The 24,326-nt window shown below is 46.7% G+C and overlaps 2 protein-coding genes across 2 annotated transcripts in view; one reads left to right on the forward strand and one right to left on the reverse strand.

Moving 5' to 3' along the window:
* Positions 1-60: 60 nt before the first annotated feature.
* Positions 61-21,453, forward strand: PACC1 (proton activated chloride channel 1). Its single transcript, XM_083605482.1, has 8 exons — positions 61-355; positions 8,115-8,214; positions 8,905-9,108; positions 11,022-11,176; positions 12,111-12,253; positions 16,287-16,431; positions 18,645-18,749; positions 20,309-21,453. Exons 1-8 carry the CDS (start codon positions 320-322, stop codon positions 20,468-20,470), a joined length of 1,050 nt encoding a protein of 349 aa, XP_083461608.1. The 5' UTR covers positions 61-319; the 3' UTR covers positions 20,471-21,453.
* Positions 21,454-22,655: 1,202 nt separating this feature from the next.
* PPP2R5A (protein phosphatase 2 regulatory subunit B'alpha) overlaps positions 22,656-24,326 on the reverse strand; it is a 43,491-nt gene continuing 41,820 nt past the window's right edge. Inside the window, exon 13 of the mRNA XM_083605345.1 lies at positions 22,656-23,983. Coding sequence (XP_083461471.1) covers positions 23,827-23,983 — 157 coding nt within the window. The 3' untranslated portion in view covers positions 22,656-23,826. The remainder of the gene's footprint in view (positions 23,984-24,326) is intronic.

The raw sequence follows: 24,326 nt of genomic DNA on the forward strand, positions 1-24,326 counted from the left end.
AAGCCCCAGTCCAGCCCAATGCTTCCAGGTCACAAACTACATTTCCCAGCATCCCCTTCTCTACAGCCCCCCCCCCCTCGTGTAAGCAACAAACCGTGCAGACCCAAGGTACGGGGTGCACGCAAGTAACTTTCTGGAGGAAACGGTGGGGTCTCGCGCGCTTGCGCCGTGCGCCTCCCGGCCGGAGAATGTGTGTCCCGTTACGCCCGATGCTCTTTGATCCACTTGTCGCTTCCGCAGCTGCCTCGCCAGATCCCGGCTTCTTTTGCAGCTGCCTGTTGATCGAGTCTCTCCGCTGCCTTTTCTCTTCGCTGGTGCCATGAACAGACAAGAGACTTCGTCGTCTTACCAAGAGGTATTGGGGTCGGGGGTCGGAGCAGTGGCGGCGATCTTGCTCCGAATTCGTCTTCGCGAAGCGCGGTCGACGCGCCGCTTTCCTTTCTTGGCCGACCTGAGCGTTGCGTGCTCCGGAAAGAGCCTTTGCAGTTTCTGCTGCTGTGGCAAACAAACAGGAAAACTTGCAGCCCGGGTATGGGCAGACTTAACACAGCCGGATCCGATGCATGCTTACCGCTCCGTACAGAGGCAACTGCTTCATACCGAGTCAGACCGTTGCCCTATCTAGCTCAGTATAGCCTACACTGGTTGGCAGCAGTTCTGGGCAGGAGTAGCACTCAGCTCTGCACCCGGAGATGCCGAGATTTGAACCTGAGCCCTTCTGCGTGTAAGGCGGGCGCTTTACCACTGCAGTAGTGTTTGCCACTCCGCTTGCAATAGGGCTGCAAAACTACTACACGCTGCCATCCTCTGTGTATGCGTTCAGTACTGTATAATGTATCCCATTGAGGAAAGAAGGGCTTACTTCTCTGTGCATGGGATTGCTCTGTGCAAGCAGCAGTTTATAGACGAAAACTGCTGTTGGTTCCCTGAAGTCAGTAGTAAGACTAATTGAACTCAGTGAGACTTGCTTCTGAGTAAAGCATGCACACTCTTGCACTTACGTTGAGCTCAGTGAGACTAGCCTCCTGTTCTGAGTAGGAAACAAACACGCAATTCTGCACAAAAACCCAGGCACAAGTTTCTTGTTTGCCAGCGAAGGCACTGCAGGAAAAGCGTTTTTTTTGCTGTGCACAGTATTTCCTCATCCCCGCTCCCCCCCCCACCCACAGCACTTTGCTAACTTTTTCTAGTCCAGATGGGAAGAATCAGAAGTGGGAGCTCTGCTTAAAACTTCAGGACTCTAGCAATTGATTCATAATGACGGTAATAATAGTATAATAATCCTCCTGATGAGCTGAGTGCTATCCTAGAAGGCAGTTGGTAATAATGAGCTCTTAATTGTTGTTGTAAGTGATCTTATTATATGCTCAAATGTAATGCCTGCTTAGTTCAGTGGGGCTTAATAATAATTTTTTATTAGTAGTAGTAGTGTTGACAGGACTCTTGCCTTAATTCTCTTCCCAGTTTGCAACCTAGCAGGGTCTCTACATCAACTCCAGCCTTTATTCTTATATTTAAATGTATAACTGCCCTCCGTTAATTCTGATTCTCAGAATTCTGTTTAATGCCACAGAGAAAGATAGCCGGACCACCAAGTTAAGTCCATTTTGTAGTGTCAACAATGGCCTGTTTTTATTCCCCTGAGCAAACTTCTCTCTCTCTCTAACAAAAGGATATCCTGCAGACTGACTCACAAGTTCTGCCCTTGAATCATTTAATCATTTTTCTTTTCTTCTGGAGCCCAGATCTCTTGTGTTCATGCAGTTAATCTGGAAGGAAAGGGAAGGGGGTGGTGATGGCTGTTGGTGTAAACAAACCCTCCCAGATCTCACTTTTTAAAAAGCATTTAAAGCAAATCCAGAAAATTGGTTATCTGTTTGAATGTGCTCTGTTATGGTCCTATCAAAATGGTCTTAGCCATGCAGTGAAACTCCTCCGCTGTCCTGCTGCCAGGCCTTGAAGGTTTCGCCTGCTTTGCATATCAATGTACCAGCTGGTACAACTGTAACTCTGGGCTCATGGCAGTTGCCTTTGCTTCCCCTTCAAAACTGCAGATGTTGAGAGAGCTCAGCTCATTCAAATGCAATTATAGCGTGCCTTACTTTGGGGGGGGGAGGACATTAGCATTATGTGATGCAGCCCCTAATAATAATAATAATAATAATAATAATAATACTATTAACAATAGTAATAGTAATACAATTCCCAGGTTCTCTTCCAAATTCACAGATTCCACAGGGGTTGTCATAGTGAAATCAAGTAAAGATTGATGCTTCAAGACAGGAGCTTGATGTTATACAAGAGTCATAATTTAATAGATTCTTCCCAGAAATCCAAGTGAAATTGGGGGGGGGCAGGAATGTGGGCTGGCATTTTGATGTGTGGATTGGGGGGGGCACAATAAACGCCCACCTAGAAGTATTTACTGTGACAGAAGTTTATATGGGCTAAGTCAGCAAACTTTTTCATCAGGGGGCTGGTCCACTGTCCCTCAGACCTTGTGGGGGGCCGGACTATATTTTGAAAAATAATAATGAACGAATTCCTATGCCTCACAAATAACCCAGAGATACATTTTAAATAAAAGGACACATTCAATTCATGTAAAAACACGCTGATTCCCAGACCGTCCACGGGCCGGATTTAGAAGGCGATAGGGCTGGATCCGGACCCGGGCCTTAGTTTGCCTACCCATGGGCTAAGTAATGCCAGAGATAAAATGTGTTGCTTTTTAAGGTGATACAAGACTCTGGTTTTTGCATTCACTAATGCAGATGAAAAATAATTCTTGTATTTGCTCAGTGCCAAGCGACCTGAGGTCCTCCAAGATGGTGTTAGGCAGTCATCAGCCACAGCCAGTATAGCCAATGGTCGGGTATGATCACAGATGTAGTCCCATGACATATTGAGGGCCATGGATTTCTGCCCTTGCATAAGGTAGTAATAAATAACAATAATATCCTTTATAAACGGGGACTGCAGCAAAATGTTATAACATGGGAGTGCTTCTGTCCAGGATGCCAGCCAGCCAGGGTTTGTGGCCTGGGATTCTAATGAGAATTCTGAGGGCCAAGTAGAGAGGTTTAGGGGGCACTTTTGGCTCCCAGGCCTCCTTCCTCTCATTATAATATAGGCTCCCTGCCATTATAATATATTCTTATATTCTCAAAATGCTTTTCGGTTTTGGAAACTACAGGTTTTATTCATTTTTTCAAAATCTTTTGAAACATCCTTACAATCACATGTTCAGCTGCTTTTGTGATTTTAAACCTTCTGGGTTAAGTGACCTCAAGTGTTAGTGTGAGTGCCATTTTGCTCTTTAAATGGACTTTGAAAGAAATGAAATAAAACACCAAAAGTTCCCTGAAGGAGGTTAATATGTGTTGAAGAACTAACTAATGTATAAAAGATTTCCCTAAACATTCTGTTCGGTCTTTGGCCTCTTCTGGGAATTTTAATTTGTTAAGGGTGACGACTGATGAGAGTTGGCAGGAGACACCTGTTCCCCACTCAGAGCTATATTTCTCAGGGGTGGAGGTTAAGCATCGATGCTTCCCGGTGAACTCTCGATATTGTAGCTCCACACCCTTAACAGACAAACAGCCCCCTAACAGACATGCTAGTGGTGGGCAAAAGCGGAACAACAGATATGACTTATCTTTGTACAGTAGGTTACATTTCAGCTGCGCCAAAGCGCTCCAGGAGGGCGTGGAGCAGGACTGTTAAGCTGGTATGTCTTGAGAAGAAGGGGTTCAGGCTAAGGGAGAGTCCCAAGGGCCACACGGAAAGACCCAAAGTTCTCCAGTTCCAATGTATGGTACTTGCATGTGTGAATCATTCATTCCTTGGGATTTTAGACTTAGCCCCATTGAAGCCAATGTGAGTAAACAGCTTAAGTGGCCTGTAGATCATAGCTTCCCCGCTGTCGCCGCCTTGTCTGATATCTGAGTAAATACCGAAATAGAACACACCTGAAAGCCACCTGATCGCTGTAGCTCACCTGCTCCTAACAGTGTGCCAAGGCTTCTGTGCCAGGTTGATCTGTATTCATTGTGGACTGCAGCCATGCAGTCATGTACACACATAACAGCCGAGAAGCCTGTCGCATGCATTGTCTTCTCAAGGGTGTGGAAAGCATGAGAGACTTATAGTGCCATGTCTTTACTAATGGGACCTGCAACAAAGTGTTGCAGCATGGAGAGCTTCTAGTTAGGGCTCTAGTCAGCTAAGCATTCCATTCCTCCTCTTCTGTTTTCCGTTCATTCCTCACCAGTTAGCATTCCGCGGCCACTGAGCATGCTCAGTTCTCATTGGGCTACTTTGGGCTTCGCTCCTTTATTCCCCAACCTTTTTGTTTGTACTTCTGCAAACCTTTGGGGTTTTCCCAAGAAGAGCTGATAACTTCACTGTTGCTTGCTTTAGTTTTGAGTGCCGTTTATCCGCTTGCAGGGGTGTTGAAGTCTTGTAATAATAGCCTTATCTGTTTAAAGAATACAGTAGATTTAGCCAGCATGGTGCCTGGGTAGCTCAGTTGGTTAGAGCGTGCTGCTGATAACACCAAGGTTGCAGGCAGCTGCATATTCCTGCAGTGCAGGCGGGGGTGGGTGTTGGACTAGATGATGCTCAGGTTCCCTTCCGACTCTACAATTCTATTATTCTGTGGTGTCCCCAAGATGCTGCTGGCCTACAACTCCTGCTGTTTCCTGACCATTGGCCATGTTGGCTGGGGATGATGGGAGCTGACCCACTCTGTGGGTTTCCCCCTTTGATAGAGGCAGATCTTGACAGAGGCTTCAGGGGCTTCTGAAAGCCTTGACCCCACTTCTAACTGGACGAGTGAACCTTTCTCAGGTTGAGGGTTTGGTTGGTGCCCAGTTATATTTCTGGGGCTGTGGTAGTCAACTGAACTGAACTGAGAGCCAGTGTGGTGTAGTGGTTAACAGTGGTGGACTTGTAATCTGGTGAACCGGGTTTGCTTCCCTGCTCCTCCACATGCAGCTGCTGGGTGACCTTGGGCCAGTCACACTCCTCTGAAGTCTCTCAGCCCCACTTACCTCACAGAGTGTTTGTTGTGGGGGAGGAAGGGAAAGGAGAATGTTAGCCGCTTTGAGACTGCTTAAGGGGAGTGAAAGGCAGGATTTCAAGTCCAAACTCCTCCTCCTCCTTCTTCTATGTTTTCATTTGCAAAAACAATGACTTAAATAAATAAATAAAAACAACAGCCAATTTTGTTTGGGAAAGGGAAGAAGTGGAACGCGCCAGCTGCGATCTGCAAGGTTGCTTCGGAACGCCAGGAGACAAAAAGAAAACTGTAGATAGAGGGAAGGAACAAAAGGAAGCAGAATCCTTTGTGCTTTGCCTTCAGTTATTTTCCTTTCAGTTATGGGATTAGATGCTGCGCGGCCTGCAGGGATCACGTCTATCGGATGTGACAAGCCTGTGACATTGACAAAAATGTCCTGGCAGTTTGGGCCTTGCGCTTTGAGTGACGGCTCAAGAAAGCATCTGGTCTGTTTTGCTGCTTTGAAAGGTGTTCAGTTGCCTGTTGTTCTGGTCCGCTGAGCCAAAGGATAACGTAGCAGTGGCCTGAGGATTAGGTTGCTGTTCCTTTTGGTGGCGATGGGAGGAAAGGTGTTCGTGCTGCATTCACACACGTGCTGGAAGCAGTCAGATGCCTCCTTACGTGCCTGGGAAATCCCTCCGCCAGCAATTTCGGGATTTGCATACAGAGGGATAAATCCAGTCTTTTTGGTTGTGAATGCAAGATACAGTGGTGCCTCGCAAGACGAAATTAATTCGTTCCACAAGTTTTTTCTTCTTGCGAGTTTTTCGTCTTGCGAAGCACGGTTTCCCATAGGAATGCATTGAAAATCAATTAATGCGTTCCTATGGAGACCGCTTGCCAGGCTGGCGGTGCGGAGAAGGGCTTTTCTCCCCACCGCAAGCCTTCAGGACAGGTCCGGGAACAGAGGGGAAGGCGCGCAGCGCTTCTCCTCTGTTCCCGGGGCTTGCGGTGGGAGGAGGGTTTTTCCTCCCCACCGCCAACATTCAGAACAGCATTCTGAATGTTGGCGGTGGGAAGGAAAACCCTCCTCCCACCGCAAGTCTTCAGGACAGCCATCCGAAGGCTGGCGCGGGGAGAAGGTCTCTCCGCCCCACCGCCAGCCTTCGGGGGAGCCTTCCGAAGGCTGGCGCGGGGAGGAGGTCTCTCCGCCCCACCGCCAGCCTTCGGAGGAGCCTTCCGAAGGCTGGCGCGGGGACGAGGTCTCTCCACCCCACCGCCAGCCTTCGGAGGAGCCTTCCGAAGGCTGGCGGCGGGAGGAGGTCTCTCCGCCCCACCGCCAGCCTTCGGGGGAGCCTTCCGAAGGCTGGCGCGGGGAGGAGGTCTCTCCGCCCCACCGCCAGCCTTCGGGGGAGCCTTCCGAAGGCTGGCGGCGGGAGGAGGTCTCTCCGCCCCACCGCCAGCCTTCGGAGGAGGTCCGAGGATAGTGGGGAAGACGCGCTGCGCTTCCCCGCTGTCCTGGAGATTTCCCTATGGGCTTTCGTCTTGCGAAGGAAGCCCATAGGGAAATTCGTCTTGCGAAGCGCATCGAAAAACGGAAAACCCTTTCGTCTAGCGGGTTTTTCGTCTTGCGAGGCGTTCGTCTCGTGGGGCACCACTGTAGAAGGCACATTAGAATGGAGAGTCTGGGAGAGGTGTAGATCAGGGGTCAGCAAACTTACCGCATCTTGGGCTGGTGTCTCCAGTGACGATTGCGCGGCGGGCCAGAGGGCGGAGGAGGCCCATGCACATACATGTGCGCACACGCTATTTCCAGCGCACTTTCGGGTCGGAGGAGCACCGGAAATAACTTGTGCACATGTGCACAGGCCTCCTCCAACCCAGATGTGCACCAGAAATAACGCTTGCACATGCGCACAAGCTATTTCCAGTGCTCCTCCGACCCGGAAGTGGGCAACTGTGCAGCACAGTGCCAGTAAGAGTGGGCGGTGGGGGTTTCTGCGGGCCAGATAAACGAGTTCCTCGGGCCTTATCCGGCCCGCGGGCCTTAGTTTGGGGACCCCTGGTGTAGATGCTCCATTGAATACTTTTCAGCCCAAACTGGAGAAGTAACCAATGCCGTTTTAAAGTTTTATCAGAAACTTCCTATTCCATTTTCTCATTTTCTTCCGCAACAGTGAGCACCAGAAATTGGCTTGTTCTTTTTTTAAAAAAACCCAACATCACTGCTTCTCAGCTTTATATAGCAGCCTCTAGATCCAGCCTTAGAAGTTGGATCTGCAAGAAATGTTCCGCTTTCTCCTCTTCAACAGGAGTGCTCTTGTTCAGGGTTCTAGGCAGTCATTTGAGAGAGCAGCTTCTAGTCAACGCAGACAGCACTGAGCTATATGCACTAATGGTCTGACTCGATGTAAGGCAGTTTCCTACGTTCCTTCCACTCTTTTACAGGCGCATGCACAAACACATATTCGGACACTATGGTTTGCCAGAAGGGTTCCCCCGCCCCCGTACTCAATATTCTATGACTACTGAACATGCTCAGTACTCATTGGGCTGTTGGTCTTTTGCCTCCACCGTTTTGTTTTAATTTGTACCTCTCAAAATTCAGGGGGTTCCCCTAGCATTGCTGAGAGCTCCCTTTCGGTTTCTCAGTGGCTCCATTTTGGCTCAGTTTCTGTTCTCATTCACTGCCTGAGGTTGCTGTTGGAGGGAGTGCTCATTCATGCTTCCCAGTCCATTAGCAGCCAGCCATAAGCATTCATGGAGAGGCAATTTAGAGCCGGATTGGCAAACCTCTTTCTGGCTGGCAGTACCAATAATGATTCCCCTGACCCCCGGTGGGCCAAATTTCACAGGTGGGCAGGGCTGTGTGATTAACACTGTGCAGATCAGATGCAGCAGGGAGGCTGTAGCATGAGCGAGTGTAGCCCACTGAGTGTGCAGCTTGTGGTTGAATTTCACCTGCAGGAAGAACAGCTTCTTTGTGATGTCCTGGATCAGCTCCTCAGATACATCTTCAGGGTAGAACTTGGCATGGAATTTGAGCCGCTGTAGAAGCTCAGGGCTGTACCCACTACACAGATCTGATTGTTTCTGTATTTTATATTTGCAGCTGAGTGAAGATGTGGAGCACGCAGATGCAAACTTGGAACCTGCAGAGGAACAAGTAGACAAAGAGGATCTGGATGATGCCAGCTCAACTATCCTTCCAAGTAAGATCTACTGATCCTGTGTAGCTGGATATTACATGTGCTTGCATGAGAATCTTGGGGTCCCAGCCCATATTGTTTTCTGCTGACGAGATATTGCAGTGATGCATGTCGCAGGATAGGGACATTTCCTGTAACAGGTGCAGGAAAGCCTCTCTTGAAGGGAGTTCTCTGTGATAGAACATGTGCTGAGAGCAGCAGTGCCTGGTACAGTTGTACCTCAGAAGTCAAACGACTTGCAAGTTGAATGTTTTGGCTCCCGAATGCCGCAAACCTGGAAGTGAGTGTTCCGGTTTGCAAACATTCTTTTGGAACCCGAATGTCTTCTGTGGCTTCCGATTGGCTGCAGGAGCTTCCTGCAGCCAATTGGAAGTCATGCCTTGGTTTCCGAACGTTTTGGAAGTCGAACGGACTTCTGGAACGGATTCTGGTTGACTTCCACAGTACGACTGTATTATGAAAAAGTGAAGCACCTCCATAAGGCAGCCAACACTTGCCTTTGTCATATCATTGCCATCATTGCCTCCATTGGCCAACCATCGCTTGCCACCAGCAGGTCCCTCTGCAGCCTCCTCTCCTTACATGGGGAGAAATCAGTCTTTGGTTCTTTCCTCCTTAACATGGGGCATATTTAAATTCTGACACCATATGTTCCAGTGTGAGTTAAAAGTCTCAGATTAATGTCTTCTCCAGTCCTAGACAGCAACAGCCCTTCGGTGCGTTTCAGCAAGTCCTGCCTGAAAAACGTCTTCTCGGTCATTCTCCTCTTCATATACCTGCTGCTCATGGCTGTAGCTGTCTTCCTGGTCTACCAAACCATTGCCGACTTCAGGGATAAACTCAAGCACCCCGTGATGTCGGTCTCTTACAAGGAGGTGCCCTCTTACGACGCACCTGGTAAGATTGGAAACTGAACGATGAGTTTTCTGGGGGAATCGGGCAGGGTTTGAAGATGCATTTCAGGCTTCCACAAATCTGCAGCTGGCTGCCCTTTTGCTTACCAGCTCTCAGGCTTGCACATTGTTGGGTTGTGGGACCTAGGCTGCCTTTGTAGATGCTTAAGCCTTACGCAGTTAAGCCAGCAGAAGCTGCTTCTGAGGAACACAAGGAACCCTCATTTTGTGGCTCTGCAGATGTTGGAGGTTGCAGGTACCACTTGTTGAAGCCACAACAATAAGCTGGGTTTTACCTATTCTGTGAAAACATCCCCTTTTATTCAGAGCTCTTAAGTGTTGCACGAGATTAAGGACTACCTTAGAAACAGCAGCCCCATGTAGGGTTCCCCACTTCTTGTCCTGTTAATACTTAGTAGGAGATTAGAAGCTGCTTTTTCACTGAGTTACAATCTTGGTCCATCTAGCTCACTAAGGTCTACTCTTGCCAGCAGTGGCTGTCCATGGTTTGAGTCAGCAGTTCATTTCCAGCACAACTTTCCCCGTGGCCTGACATCGTGGCACTGTGTGCTGTCCTCGCCATCATTGGCTGCTTCTTGTGAGGATGGGAGTGTGCAATGAGGACCAGATGCATGGTAGATTGCAATAAGCATGGCAGAGAAGAGGAAAAACTGGGTGTGGAGCTGTGGCTTTGGGTAGCCATGGACAGACTTTCCCTCCATGAATTTGGGTGACAAATGTTTCTTGTAATTCTTCGTTCACCTAAGCATCTAAGAAGAATCCTGCTGGATCAGGGTGAAGGTTTGCGGAGGAAGGCTCTTAAGTTGGTTAGTGCTAATGGTTCACAAATCACTGAGGGGAGGAGTGGGTCCATATGTTTTAAGAGAAGCAGTTTCAAGACTGTCGCATGAGAGACCTTCCACTGAGCTTCCTGTGCCAGGCAGTTCAATACCTGTTTTGGCCTTTAGCTAAGGCCATCAAGCAACCAGTGACTTATCAACTTCAGGAGTTTGGGGTTGAACTAAATTGTCTAAATTCATATCAGTGCTGCCTTGATTGCCCTGGTGGATGATGTGTATCAGGAGAAAGACTGTGGGAACTGACATACTGATTTCAGTGACTTTTGATCCCCTTGGCCACAATGTCTCTCTGAGTTGCCTGCATGGAATAGGAATGTGTGTGCATGTGTGTGGAAGAAACTGTTTTATGGCATTTCCTTTCTCACCTCTCGGGTTCCAGAAGGTGGTGCTGTGGCATCCTTTTCTCAGCAGCCAACAAAATCAGGGGGGTTGCTTGTGGAAGCTATTGATGCCCACAAGTTAACTCCGGATGTTTTGGGTCTTTTTCTCCCTCCGTAAAAACCAGTCCCCTTTTCCCCAACAATCTCTAACATGACCAAGTAACAGAACGCAAGTTGCGGCGCTGCAGACTTCAGTCTTAATGGATGGTGCCGTCAGCCATCTTTCCCTGCCCCCAGGAGGCCTCTGGGAATGACACCAAGTCACAACACAGTGCTGTTGCCATGGGGCATTCTGTCGCACGAATGCTGTTGAGGGTGCTGAGGACAGGGGGATGCACAGTGCTGCAAAAGTGTAGAAGGAAGGGAAGAATCTCAGCCTAGATTTAATTGTCTTTCAATTGTTCGGGGACTCTGGATGCTGGGGAGAGATTTTTCTCATCCCTATGATCCTTTGTCTGAAGAAGCTCAGGATTGAACTTTGTCTGCATGCAAACTTCGGACTTTCTGCCAATGCGCTATAAGGCTGCTTCCAAAATTTGTGGCTTTTGTGGTCAGTCTGGCCCAACATTCTACCCATCCTGACTCATTCTCACACCACATTCTGTGTGATGTGTAAGCAATGCTGTGTCTGTGATGGTTCCCATTCATTAGAAATGTAACGTTGCTCTTCCAAACAGGTATTGCCCTCTACCCAGGCAAGGCTGAGCTGCTGACCTGCAAGCATCACTTACACAATTACATCCCACCTCTGGTAAACCCTGGCCAGCCAGGAGAAATTGAATGCACTACTCAGAGAATCAACTACACAGATCCTTTTGCTAATGGAACAAAGGTAATCATTAAGAGGAAGGACTCAAGTCAGTTGGGAAACCTTTGAGTGGTTGCAATCCCACCATCAGACAATGTCACTTATCTTGGAATGCCACTGCGTAACAGAGCGGGGAAACTGACTGGCTCCAATTTATGCTTTAGCTGAGATTCCTGCATTGCAGTTGGTTGGACTAGATGACCCTAGTGATAGACCCAACTCTATGATTCTGTTTGAGACAGCTGTCATCATAGCTGCTGCTAGAGAAGGGATGGGGACCATCTGTGGTCCTCCAGATGTCATTGGGCCCTAACTCCCATCATCCCTGGCCATTGATCTTGCTGGCTGGGGCTGATGGGAGTTGTAGTTTGCAGAGTTGGAGGGAGCTTTGTAGGCCACCTATTCCAAACTCCTCCTTGATGTAGGCAGTCCAGAGCTATGGCATCCCCAGCAGATGGCTGTGTCCAGTCTCTGCTTGAAGACCTAAGCAAGTGCCTGTTAATTATAGAGGAGCCCTTTCTGATGTTGGGGCAGGTCTTGGGAGCGACTTCTTTATGCATGGTATTTAACAGAAAACGATAGCACATGTATTGGAAGTGATCTGCTGCAGGGATCCTTCACTTTGTAACTTAAGGGTTGGTTCTGTTGTCATCTAGTCAAGAGGTAGCGGGGTCCTGGTGGAGGTGTTGATGTTTCATTTAGGTTTTGTTTTGAAGTATATTTTTTTATTGCTCCTATAGCTGACATAGAAAAGTGAGGTTGGAGGATGGAGTGGCTTACTCAGTGCCCTCCAGAAGATGAGACTCCAACTCCCATCATCCCTGACCCCTGTCCTAACACCAGAAAATATCTTGATCAATCCAGAGATACTCATATTGACACAGGATGCAAAGGTTCCCCTTTGTTCATCTTACTCCTCTTCCCACGTGTCTCCTCTGACTGATCTTTCTGCTCGTAGAAATTTGCGGTGATTGTCGAAGGACCTCGTGATGTGAAGCAGCAGGAACTGGTGTTCATGCAGTTCTACCTCAATGAAACGGACCAGGATTTCAGCGCAATAGACTACCTTCTCTTTTCTTCATTCCAGGATTTCCTCGAAAGGTACAGCTGCTCTCTTCATAATTTCTGTTCAGTAAAGAGCAGCGTGGTTCGAGTGTTGGACTAAGGCATCCCAGGTTCAGATCCCCATTTGCCCGTGAAGTTCACCGGGTGACATTAGGCCAATTTCTGCCTCTCAGCCTCACCTACCTCACGTGAGTGGAGAAAAGCAGAGAGAAACATGCATGAGCCCATGTTCCCTTTCAGTGATTCTTCCCATCCACTGCTTGCTTTGGAAGGAACTATGGGAGCTGGCTTCACACAGTCATGGGATGAATTTCAGGGGGGTCCCCTGTGGTACCTAAAGACCACCAAGCCCCTACATTTCCTGAACGAAAGAAGGGAAGAAACCAATGGGCAACTTTACAGAATGGATTAAAAACAAGAGCTAGGATTTATTGAGTAAAAGGGAGAGGGAAGGAAACAAAAGGAACAATTCTGGTTGGGTATACAGTGCACAGGTAAGTCTTTAAGCAACCAAGTAGGAAGAGGATGGAGTCCAGTAGTTAAGACTTAAGTGATCCACAGGTGAGCAATCAGTTTCTTCCACTTGCCTCATGAATACCAGAGGCTCTATGCTTTTGAAGACTGCTGTCCATGCAGATGGAAGGCAAGGAATGGGATGGAGCAACCATGCTTGTCCCTGCTGACCCCTCCTCATGTCTGTACAGGGTTTAAGTCAGGCATGGCCAAACTTGGCCCTCCAGCTGTTTTGGGACTACAATTCGCATCATTCCTGACAACTGGTCCTGTTAGCTAGGGATGATGGGAGTTGTAGTCCCAGAACAGCTGGAGGGGCCAGGTTTGGCCATGCCTGGCTGAAGTCAAGCAGGATTTTTCCTCTGTGCTGGGTTGCATGCAAAGATAAATTCATGCTTCTAGGCAACGGAGTAGCGTGCGATCCGTTTAGACAGGCCTTAAACTAGACTTTGAGAGTCTCTCTTTGAGGCCCTGCATCTAAGTGAATTCTGTGTAATTGCCTGCTTAGAAGTGTTCCATGTAAATTAAGCTTAGCGTGAATCATACTTGAGAATCCTGCACTTCCTCTTTTGGGTTCCCCACACAGTGTATTCGGCTGCCTTGGTAACCCACAATTAGCTGGAGAATGTGGAGGCTTCAGAAACTGTAGTGGGTAAGATTGAATAATTAGGAGGCCCAGCCGAGCCTGGTAATGGAGCAAAAGAAGCTCTGCAAGACAGTCGAGGGGAAGCATTTATATTTCCTCCTTGAGTCAATAACTTCCATGGAAACTTAAGTGGGAGAGGAAAGGAACCATCTAGCAGTGATATTAATAAAAGCCCTTTCCTGGCTGCGATTCTATATTTCTGCTTAGTGCCAACCCCCACCCCTCACACACCCTAAAGCACAAACCTTCTTCTGTTGTCTGCAAGGGTTTGAAAGCCTCTCCTCAAGGGAAAAAATTAAAATCCACATTAGGGCCATCCACCTCCATCTTGAGTGAGTCTCATGACAGAGTGAGGGACAAGGCTGAAGACATTCAGAGGGGGGTGGGGGTAGAGGCAGGATTGAAAAGAAAGGGAAAATGAATGATTTTGGCCCAGAACAGGCATTCATCTATATTAACAATGCATTAAGTCTCCAAGGAATACACACAATTTTCGTTGGACCTTTAGTGCTAGATTCAGCTAGCCGCTTCCCTTCTATCTCTAATTTTTTGGTCATTCTTCTGCCTTTTGGGAGGCCGCTGAATATTGACTCCCAACACTCTCAAGCCATAAGGACTAGAAACGTGCTTTATTCTTAAATGAAGGTGGAGATTCCTCAGGATGCTGAATTCTCCTAGATTCACAACAACGTATGGGCTTTGCAAGTATGTGTTCCCTCCCTTGCATCATTAGCCTGCTGCTTATGCCGGCTTGAAGCAGAATTAGTTTAATGATTTCGGTATTACGTTTAGATCCTGTCTCTCTTCTCCAAGGAGCACAAAGTGGCCATGCATCCTTTCTCCTGCCCACTTTCTCCTCACAACAACCCTGTGAGGTAGGTTTTATGCCAAGAGAAAGGTGACTAGCTCAAGGTCATCCAGTGAGCTTCAGTAGTCCCCCAAGTCCTAGTCCAGTCCTCTAACCACCACACCACACTGCCTCTCATACAAAACTGTGTTAAATGAAATATTATTATGTTAAATTGTTCTGAAACAGCCGGCATGATTTCATGCTCATATGAGCTGCATAAGAAATCCTGTTTGAATTCATAGTCTTCTGGTAATGGTCTCTGCTATATTGCAACTCCCCTTTGCCAGTGCAATTCCCTGGGGTGCATCAAGTTTCCTTCCTTTTAAAAAACCATCCTGTTTAAAAACGGTTGACTCCAGGTTCCTACAGGCCTTGGGAGAAGAGATTTACAGTGTGTGTGTGTCCCTCCTAACCCCCATGCCATTGTGTTCCTTCCTGGGCACCTTTGCAGGGGCTGATGCTGGGTCTGTGCACAAGGTGCTGTTAAGGAGGAAGTGGCTCAGTTGGGGGTGGCTCATGGGCCAGTTAAATGGCCTCCGTGGGCCGCTTCTGGCCCATGGGCTTTAGGTTGCCAACCCCTGCCCTACAGCTTCTACAGCATCCAGCCCAAGGAGATTCATGTGGCAGGAAAGGCAGCAAGGACTCTGCTGCCGTTGCTATTTATGAAATATGAGCCTCATGCTGTCGGTGACTATGCAGTGTATTATTACCGAGCTGTGGAAAATATATATATGTATCTGTCAGAATGGCTCTTCGTGCGAGTTAGGCTAAATGCCTTGGAAGAACAGAGAATGGAAAATCGATTTCAGATGTCATGGAAGAGTTGAATGCCGCAACTCTCATCTCCCTGCTGTTGGTGTGCCCATCGCATTTGTCTGCAAATGTATTTCCAGAGGCTGTTGTAGTTGTCTTTCCATACAGGGGCTGGAATCTAGAGGGAACTCGTGCCTCATTGGTAGAGAGGAGGGATGCTGAAGGTCATCTGGGACAACCCTCTGCTCAGTGCAGCATCCCTGACAGATGGTTGTCCAGCCTCTGCTACAGTACATCCAGTGAAGGAGAGCCCAGCATCCCCATCTTTTTCATGTTTTGTACCTACGCGCTTCCAAATTTGAGGTGCTTTAGGCCTGGCTGTGGTTATGTAGCCACCAAGGGAAGCCACTCTGCACATGTTTCAAGGCATTCTCATTGTGAAATCACATCTCACAGCTTCTAGAGACAAGCCTTCAAAATGTGCCTTTTCAGTTTTATCTGACAAGAAAGTGGTCACTGTAGAATTCCACTTAAGTGAATTCAAGACTCAAAGAGTGTGTTAGCTAAAAGACTAAGCTACAAGTCATGAAGTATCCAGATCTGCCTTCTGCGTGAACTCACCGCCTTAGGCAGACTCAGTTTCTCATTCCCACATCTGCAGTATTGGGATAATAGCACTGCCCTACCTTAGGAGGGCTGTTGGGATGCGGGTGGCGCTGTGGTCTAGTTTAGACCTCTGAGTACTGAGCCTCTTGGGCTTGCTGATCAGAAGGTCGGCGGTTCAAATCCTCATGAAGGGCTGAGCTCCCGTTGCTCTGTCCCAGCTCCTGTCAACCCAGCAGTTCAAAAGCATACCAGTACAAGTAAATAGGTACCGCTGCAGCAGGAAGGTAAACACCATTTCCGTGCACTCTGATTTCCATTACGGTGTTCCGTTGCGCCAGAAGCAGTTTAGCCATGCTGGCCACATGACCTGGAAAGCTGTCTGGACAAATGCCGGCCTCAAAGCAAGATGAGCGTTGCAACCCCATAGTCGCCTTTGACTGGATTTAACCATCCAGGGGTCCTTCCACCTTTTTTTACCTAGGAGGGGTATTGTAAGGATAATACGCACCCTGAACACTCAAAAGGACTTAATGTTAAGTATAGTTAATTAGGGGGTCTTCTAGCAAAACCGATAACCAAGGCCTATAAAGCCAACACCACCACTTGCTAAATTTCCTCACCACCAAGGTAACAAGCCCTTACAACAGAACTTGTCAGCTTCTTTTTGTTTCCCAAACTAACACTACCTCCTTCTACCGCAGTCCAAACAAGCCAGGCTTTATGAAGGCCTGTGAGAGTTCCTACTCCAGCTGGAAGTTTTCCAGTGGTTTCCGAACCTGGGTCAAAATGTCTCTGGTGAAAACGAAAGAAGAAGATGGCCGGGAGACGGTTGAATTCAGGCAGGAGGTAAGGAGGCAGCAAAACACAGCTTTCATTGCTGGGGGTGGGGTGTTCACACCATGCAGGTTCTTGATTCCGCAAGCGCTTTCTGCAAGATGTAGCTTGTTCTCCTTCTGCTCCCATAAGGGATGCAGTGCCAGAGACTAATCAGAGTGACAGAGGATGCAGCTCGGCATTTGTGCTTTAGTGACTCTTCATCCTGCATGTTCTCTGTCCTTCTCGTGCACTTCCCACTTCCCAGAGTGTCAAGAAGTTCATGGGCAGCACTTGAGACAGCAAATTTTCCTTTCGGATGATCGTGAGCTCCAAAGATTCCTGGTGCTTTTGTAAGAAATCCAAAATCCACAGCCAGGCAAGGATGAGGACTGACCAAGTGATCAGAAAATAGCAAGCAGGCTTCACCTTAAACTTTTCCTCAGGAAGGATGTTAGCCCAAAGCAGGGAGACGGGGAGTGGCAATGGAAGGAGAGACAAAAAGCCAAGCTGAGTGCTGTAGCCACGAGCTGTGCATTGCAGATTGATTGAATATAAATAGAGCAGATTGGAAGCAAGCAGGGATTGAACACAAGAAGCACACCTATCAGATACTAAGAGCAAATGTTGCACAGAACTCTTGTTTAAATGTCTTGACTCTCTTTCTCTTTAAATTCAACCTGCAACTGTTCCCTCTTTGCTCCCTCTGCTTGCTGAAGGCTATGATGTTTCACAAAGATCAGAAAGAGATTCTCAGCCTTTAGGGAAGGTTAGTCTCTCTTGTTAAGCCTGCCCACCTTTCCAGTATAACAAGGGCAAAGCGACTGGGCATAACCCCTCTCTCTTCCTCACCACCCGCCACCCCTCAGCTCCTTTGCACTCAGTGCATTTCCGCCAGTGTCTTCGCATTAAGTAATGCATCTGAAAAAACGGATGCAGCAGTTTTTGGGTCTCTCTTGCCACCCACGGTCGAAGGCATCCTGAGTGTAGCCAGGGAGCAGCACATGACAGGAGGAGGGAGTCTTGAGAGTCTTCAGTGATAATCGGTGTTTGGATTTTGTTTCTCAGCAAAACTGTGTGCATGAGTGTGTTATCTCCTTGGGTGGGGAGGACGGCTGCCCTTGGCCTCCAGGTTGTGGACTTCACTCTGCCCTTAAGAGATTCACCTCTCTCTTTCATAGATGGTCTTACGGCACCAGCTCAAGACCTTGTGTTTTGTTCCATTTGATTTCATGCCCCTTCCCTTTGTGCTCTGCTGTTGTTTTCTTTTACTCGGTGGTTTGAACACATTTTCCCCAGGCGGGGGATGGTGGGTGGTGTAGGTATCGTTTTTATAAGACTTGGGTCACCTTAAACTCCTGTATTGGAGTAGAAAAGGTAGGGAAACAAAATCCCAAAAGTAAATAGTTACAAGAGGCAGCCATGAATGCCAGGTAATGGTTTCCTTTGTGAGCCAAATGAATCTGTTTTTTAGAATTTCCCCACATGCTTCTGTCTTGAATCTGTAGCATGCTTGGAAAAAGCTACTTGTCCCTTGAAAGAACGTGATAAAATCAGCACCCCTAATTTCTTACAAAGTACAATGGTACCTCGGGTTAAGAACTTAATTCGTTCTGGAGGTCCGTTCTTAACCTGAAGCACCACTTTAGCTAATGGGGCCTCCCGCTGCCGCTGCGCCGCCACCACACAATTTCTGTTTTCATCCTGAAGCAAAGTTCTTAACCCAAGGTACTATTTCTGGGTTAGCAGAGTCTGTAACCTGAAGCATCTGTAACCCGAGATACCACTGTACATGACAAGAGGCAGAGGATGCTAGAGGATAAAGCTATCAATGGCTATCAGTCATAATGGCTACGTTCTGCCTCCTCTGTCAAAGGCATATGGGGAAGATCTCTGATGCAATCAAGTTCTGCTTGCAAGCTTCCCATGGGCCTCTGCGGATGAAGGGTGGTATACAAACTTAATAAATCACCATCACCATCATCATCTGGTTGGCCATTGTGAGAAAAGGATGCTGGGCTAGATGGATCATTAGCCTGACCCAGCAGTGTTCTTCAGTGGCAACTTCAGAGTGTGATTTTGTTCACTGAAGTCTAGCCTCAAAATGGCCCATCAGTTTGATATCCTTTGTCTTCTTGATGTTCGGCTTTTGGATTTCTAACCCTTTAAACTGGGAATGTGTATTCTGGAGCGGATTATATGACACACTAACGGCAAGACTCTTTCCCCTCTTGCCCTGTCGCCAGATCAGTGTGGTGAACTACATTGAACGAAGAGCAAAAGCAAGCGGCGACCAACTCTTCTTTGTTGTATTTGAATGGAAAGACCCTTTTATTCAGGAAGTTCAAGATGTGAGTAAACTAGATGCAAGGTTTCTGGCTTGTTTCTCTTAAAAAGCCAAACAGTAATGTCCACGACAATTGGAAATTGAGTAAATGGCTTTAATTGGGGTTGTTTAAAGAATGTGGGAATTGGGACATTGTATGGACTAGTCCCGTTCCCATGACAACGTGTGCCATCAGCATCCCTCTCCCCTCCTGTCCAAAACTTGACAGGCATGGGAAGGGGCTCTATGGGAGAGCCAGCATGGTGTAATGGTTAGAGTGTCAGACTAGGACCTGGGGGACCCGGGTTCAAATCCCCACTGAGCCAGAAAGCTCACTGCGTGACCTTGGGTCAGTCACTGCTTCTCAGCCTAATCTACCTCTTAGGGTTGTTCATAGAATTGTAGAGTTGGAAGGGACCGCAAGGGTCGTCCAGTCCAACCCCCTGCCCTACAGGGATCCTTTTCCCAATGGGGGGCTCAAACTCATGACCTTGAGATTAAGAGCATCATGCTCTATCCTAGCTTGGTGTCTCTCAGCTTAAAAGGTATGAGGATTCATCATGGAAGAGGATTGCATTTTGAGGCAAAATGTGAATGCTCACTACTCACTGCTACCTGCACATTCCAAAACAAGGTTGGGATAACTTGTCCTTGACGCTAAATGTTATGTATGTGCAAGTAATGTCATCACTGTTTTTAATATGGAAGGAAATGTGCCACCTTGAACTCCTTGCATGGGGTATAAATAAATACAGATGTGCCCATGTGTGTGTGTAGAAGTTCTCCACACAAGCAGGGGCCCCTAGACCAATTAGCAGCCCCTCCCAAATGTGAATGAGCAGATATTTAATTGCATACAGCAGTGGTAAGCATACAGATCTTCTGCACATGGCATGGGAGAAGAATGGGAGTTGGATTAGCCCACACAACTCCATGACCCCCTTTGTGTGTTCCATCAACACACGGGAGGAAGGAAGTAGGCTCTGTTTCATCTCCAAAAGCGCCCACACTTGGCTTTGGCTTAGCTTGATGTGCAAACTAGATCTGTATGTAGGTTCCTGCCTCAATCACTGATGGTGAAGGGACATCAGACAGCAGGCTTTCAAAGACTGCTTGAAGCCTTGGTGCTTTGGGAAAATGTTCTTCAGAGAAACAGCTCTCTCTGTTTTGCCTCCAGTATTAAGAGGCAGTGTGGCTCTGAATGCCAGTTACTGGGGAACAAGAACAAGAGAGGGCTACGAAACACAGTGGCAACTGGATGCTGGATCAGATAGGTCTTTGATCTGATCTGATCAGTGGGGCTGTTATATTCCCAAGAGGGCCATTTATTCCCAGCCCCTGGACATGGAGGATTGTGCATGGAGGAAAATGGTGTTGGAGTGAGTGCAACTTTTCTCCCTCGGGTGGCTGGGATGCGGTGGGGGAGGCTGAAGCTATGAAGAGCCTTCACTTACAGTAACTACAAATCAAAATATTTGTTAAAAAACCGGCAATGAAGGTCAAAAAAATATAGCTATGAGGAAGAAAACCCTCACTGCAAACTTATCTCTTTCTCAACCATAGTTTTTCTTTCTCTTTCAATAGATTGTCACTGCAAATGCTTGGAACATGATTGCAATTCTATGCGGCATTTTCTTGGCATTGTTCAAAGCAGCCGATTTTGCCAAACTCAGTGTGAAGTGGATGATAAAAATCCGGAAGCGGCACCTTCAGAGAAGAACTCAAGCCTTGAACCACATAAGCTGAGAGCTGAGCGCTACTGAGTTTTCTGTTACACTGGGGAACACGGGTGGCCTGAGACTAAACTAGCCTTCAGGTACCCTGGACAGAAAAGCTGCAATGGCAGGAGGACTTGCTTAACTGGAGTACAATACACTGGACACTTGGAAGTTTCAGAAAACTGTATAAGAAGCTCCTTCTAAATCCATGCTCTTTTCTAGAAACCTGAGCTCCTTTGACTAAGCTCTGAACTTCTAGGAAGATTCCCAAAACTATATTTAACCCTATTTTAACAGAACTCACAAGAAGCATAGACCGACAGGTCCCTTAGTTTGCAGGGAAACAGAACTGGCCTCTTTTAAACACATTTCTGCCTATGTTAAAATGGGATGTCTGCCTCAGAGTTAAGATTAGTAAGTCATGTTGCACGCCCAAGGCACAGTTTTTGTCTCTTGGGTCTTTAGTTAATATCTCAGGGGAAAAGACTCCAGCTTTCAGGGCCTACAGCACTTCTGGTTTAAGATATGCTGTCAGTCAGTGGGTGGTACTGTGCTAGAGGAATGATTATGTGATTGAATCTTAAGGCAGAGAAATCTCCCAAGCATTGCTCTAGCAGAGAGGCACACCTCAAAGGATGAAAGTATATTACTAGTAAAATTCTGGGCACTAGTTGTGTATTGGATCAGTGTTAATGTCTTAACTGACTCACACCCAAATGATGGAAATTAGTATGGTCAACAGTGGCTGACTATATGGTATTAATAGCAGTTTCAGCCATTGGCATTCCCTCCTGAAGGAGTATGAACTCCACAGTGCCTATCTCTAACCCACATTCAACTTGCAGTTGCTTCAGGAGGATAAATAGACTAGATTGGCTTTCACTGAAGTTAACATTGAAAGGGGCTCTCTCCGCAAAACAGAAGCACTGGAATTTCATCAAGCTTTCCTATTGGACTAAAATGTATTTGTGTTCTGAAGATTTTTCAGTAAAATTACATCTGTCTCCTACACTGACCTTTTCAAACTATTCTTGTTGGTCCATTAGACAGGCAGGGCCCTCCAACTTTCAGACTCCTTGTCTTGCCTACATGAGAACAGGGCACAAAGGGCACAATGCTATGTGATAGTAATGAGAGTTGTGCGGCTGCAGAAGCAAAACTGCACACTGAAAAGCTAGTCAATATTAGACTAAGATCTTGCCTTCATTGGTTCTACAACAACATGAGCAGAACCTAGCTAGAGAAATGCCTAGAGAAGCATTGTTGACTATCTCAGTTGCCCACCATCATGAGAAATTCCTAATAGAAAATCCGTGCATATTTATAAACACTGCTGGGTTTTATTATTTTGGTGGTGGGGAGAATAGTCAGAAAAGAATATCCCGCCCCAATATACTACCACCTGACCTACCAGTGGCAGCCCAGCAGGTCTTTGGATTTAGCAGTTCCTCAACCTCAGAATACCCCTCCCTTACATTTCTTATACCTTGTATTTTATTGTTTTGCTATTTGAAGTCCACAGAAATCAAATTGTGATGCAAGAAAGGACAAATCCTGAGCTCAAAAGCAGATGGAACAAGAAGAGAGAAACCAAATCTGCTTTGGGTGAAGGCAGGGACAGACCTGAAGGGGGCAGTCAAGAGGGAGCAAATCGGGTTAATTGCATGTCAGTGGCTTGGAGGTAAAAAAACCCCACAGAACACAGCTTTCCATGTGTATGTATCCCATGCCAAACTGAGAAAGAGATTAGCCAGTGAAGTGAAAGTGAAACTAAGGTTCATATAATGTAGGAGTAGCCTCTCTCGTTTTGTCACCACAAGAATTTCAGTTTGCCATATGGAATGATCCTCCCTTTTTCAAACAGTTCTGGGGGTCCACAATTCGGGGAGGGGGTGGCACATGGGGGAGGGGAAAATGCATTGCACAAGCAGACAGTCCTTGCACAAGGCTACCGCTGATGGGACTCAGTTGAATCCCACCTTGTGTTCTCTGTACAAAGGCTCATTTAGAACTACACCAGAGACTTATGTACATTCATTTCTTTTGCCAACTTCTCTCCTTTTCAGTTTCACAGCCCATATTTTGTTCAGTCCTTTCATTATATTTTACATAAATTTGGATACCTTTCTTGAGAGCCCTCCCCACCCCCAAAAACACAACCAACCTTCTGTCTGGCATGGTAAAACTACAAAGATGGTAATATACAGCACTAATTACAAACATAAAGACTTTATTGATGCTGCTCAATCCCTCAATCTTTCAATACAAAACCATTTTCCGCACAATTGCAATTTAAGAGACTGGAATGGTACTCTGATAGAAAGTTCTGCAAAAAAAAAAAAAAAAGAACAACACACCACCTGATCAAGTAAAAAACAGACAAGACTTCTAGAGTCAGCTTCCCATCTTAAATAAGCACACTGTATTTTTCTTAAAGCAAAACAAGGAACTGTTTTGTCACACAGATGTTTCTATACCCGAATAGGAATTGCACCTTTAATAAGAGACTGGACCATCTTGCAGAGCCAAGCTGAAAGCAAAAACTGCTAGGCTCTCTACAAGGAGTCCTGAGCTAAGTTAGGAGCTCCATTGATTGGCTCCACCCCCAGTTACAGGACCAGACAGATAATGACTGATTTCTCACTAAAGAGAGACATGAGAGCCAAGCACAGCAAAGCAACTGTTGAGTGGAAGCCAATGACAGTTTCTCTTTATCCAATCATAAAGCTCACATGTGCTGTATCATATTTTTAACTTGTGCTTCATTTACACTCCATCCCCATAGTGCTTTGCTCTCTGAACCTCTTTATGTAGGAATAGCTCTGAAATCTGTAATGGACAGATGATGAATATCTCATTCAGATACAGATTGCTATTCAATCCTAGACACATTTACTCAGAAGCAAGCCCTATTAAGTTCAATGGGGCTAGCTCCCATATAAGTAGGAATACAACTACAGCATTAATCTGAGAAAATACAGAAAACCTATAAGTTTCTTCCAGAATCTCAGCCAAAGTCTGGAGTAATGTGAAAGCACACTGGAGGGAAATGTAAATAGCTGACTTCTATGCCTATGTGCAACACAATAAAAAAAGAGAAAAATTCAAGTCATAATTTTCACCACTCCCATAATTAAATCACACACATCATTGATGATAAAATTCATTTCTATGAAATGTCAGAAGTGACAATATAGCAATGATTAGAGACAAATTTACAATATGCTGTGGTAAATAATGTCACATTCAATTATTGTATTTAAGTTCAAAAAATTTCATTTACATTTTGCCAGAGGGGGGGAAAATGGCCATTTCAAATATACTGATGAGGTTTTTCTTTTGCATTTTTACATAGTTTTTAAAAAAATGTGTATAAAACATGCCTCACAAAGAGAGGCTGTCTCTCTCATTTGGCACTTGATCATTTTGTGCATTTGTCACGGAGGACGTGTTGCTCGGCTGGTCAGACACAGCGTTCTTTAGCTTTAGTTCTTCCAGCTTTTGCCACAGTTCTTCGCGTTCCAGCTCTTTCTTCTTCTCTCTGCAGAAAAGTAAAGCAAAGTGAGTCTTTGGTCGCTGTGCACTCAACGAGTTTGATAAAGCAAGCGTATCAGAAGTCTTGTTTATCATAGCGTGAGCTGGTGCCCTTGCCTGTTGGTGGCTAACTGGCAGCTTACAAGCCACATCTGACCCACAGCACCTGCTGGTTCTGAAGTGGACCTCATACACAGCTCCTGGATTGGCCCAACAGCATCATGTGAGGCACTTCTTCCCAGGTCGCTGGACAAGTAGTGAGAGATGCCCAGAGGGCTCTGGGGTGACTTTCCAATCCACTGCAGATAAAGGAGTTTAATAGAGGTGCTGGCAGCAGAAAAGCTGCCCTC

Source organism: Podarcis filfolensis (assembly GCF_964270895.1).
Source record: "Podarcis filfolensis genome assembly, chromosome: 3".
In the NCBI taxonomy this organism is placed as follows: Eukaryota; Metazoa; Chordata; class Lepidosauria; order Squamata; family Lacertidae; genus Podarcis; species Podarcis filfolensis.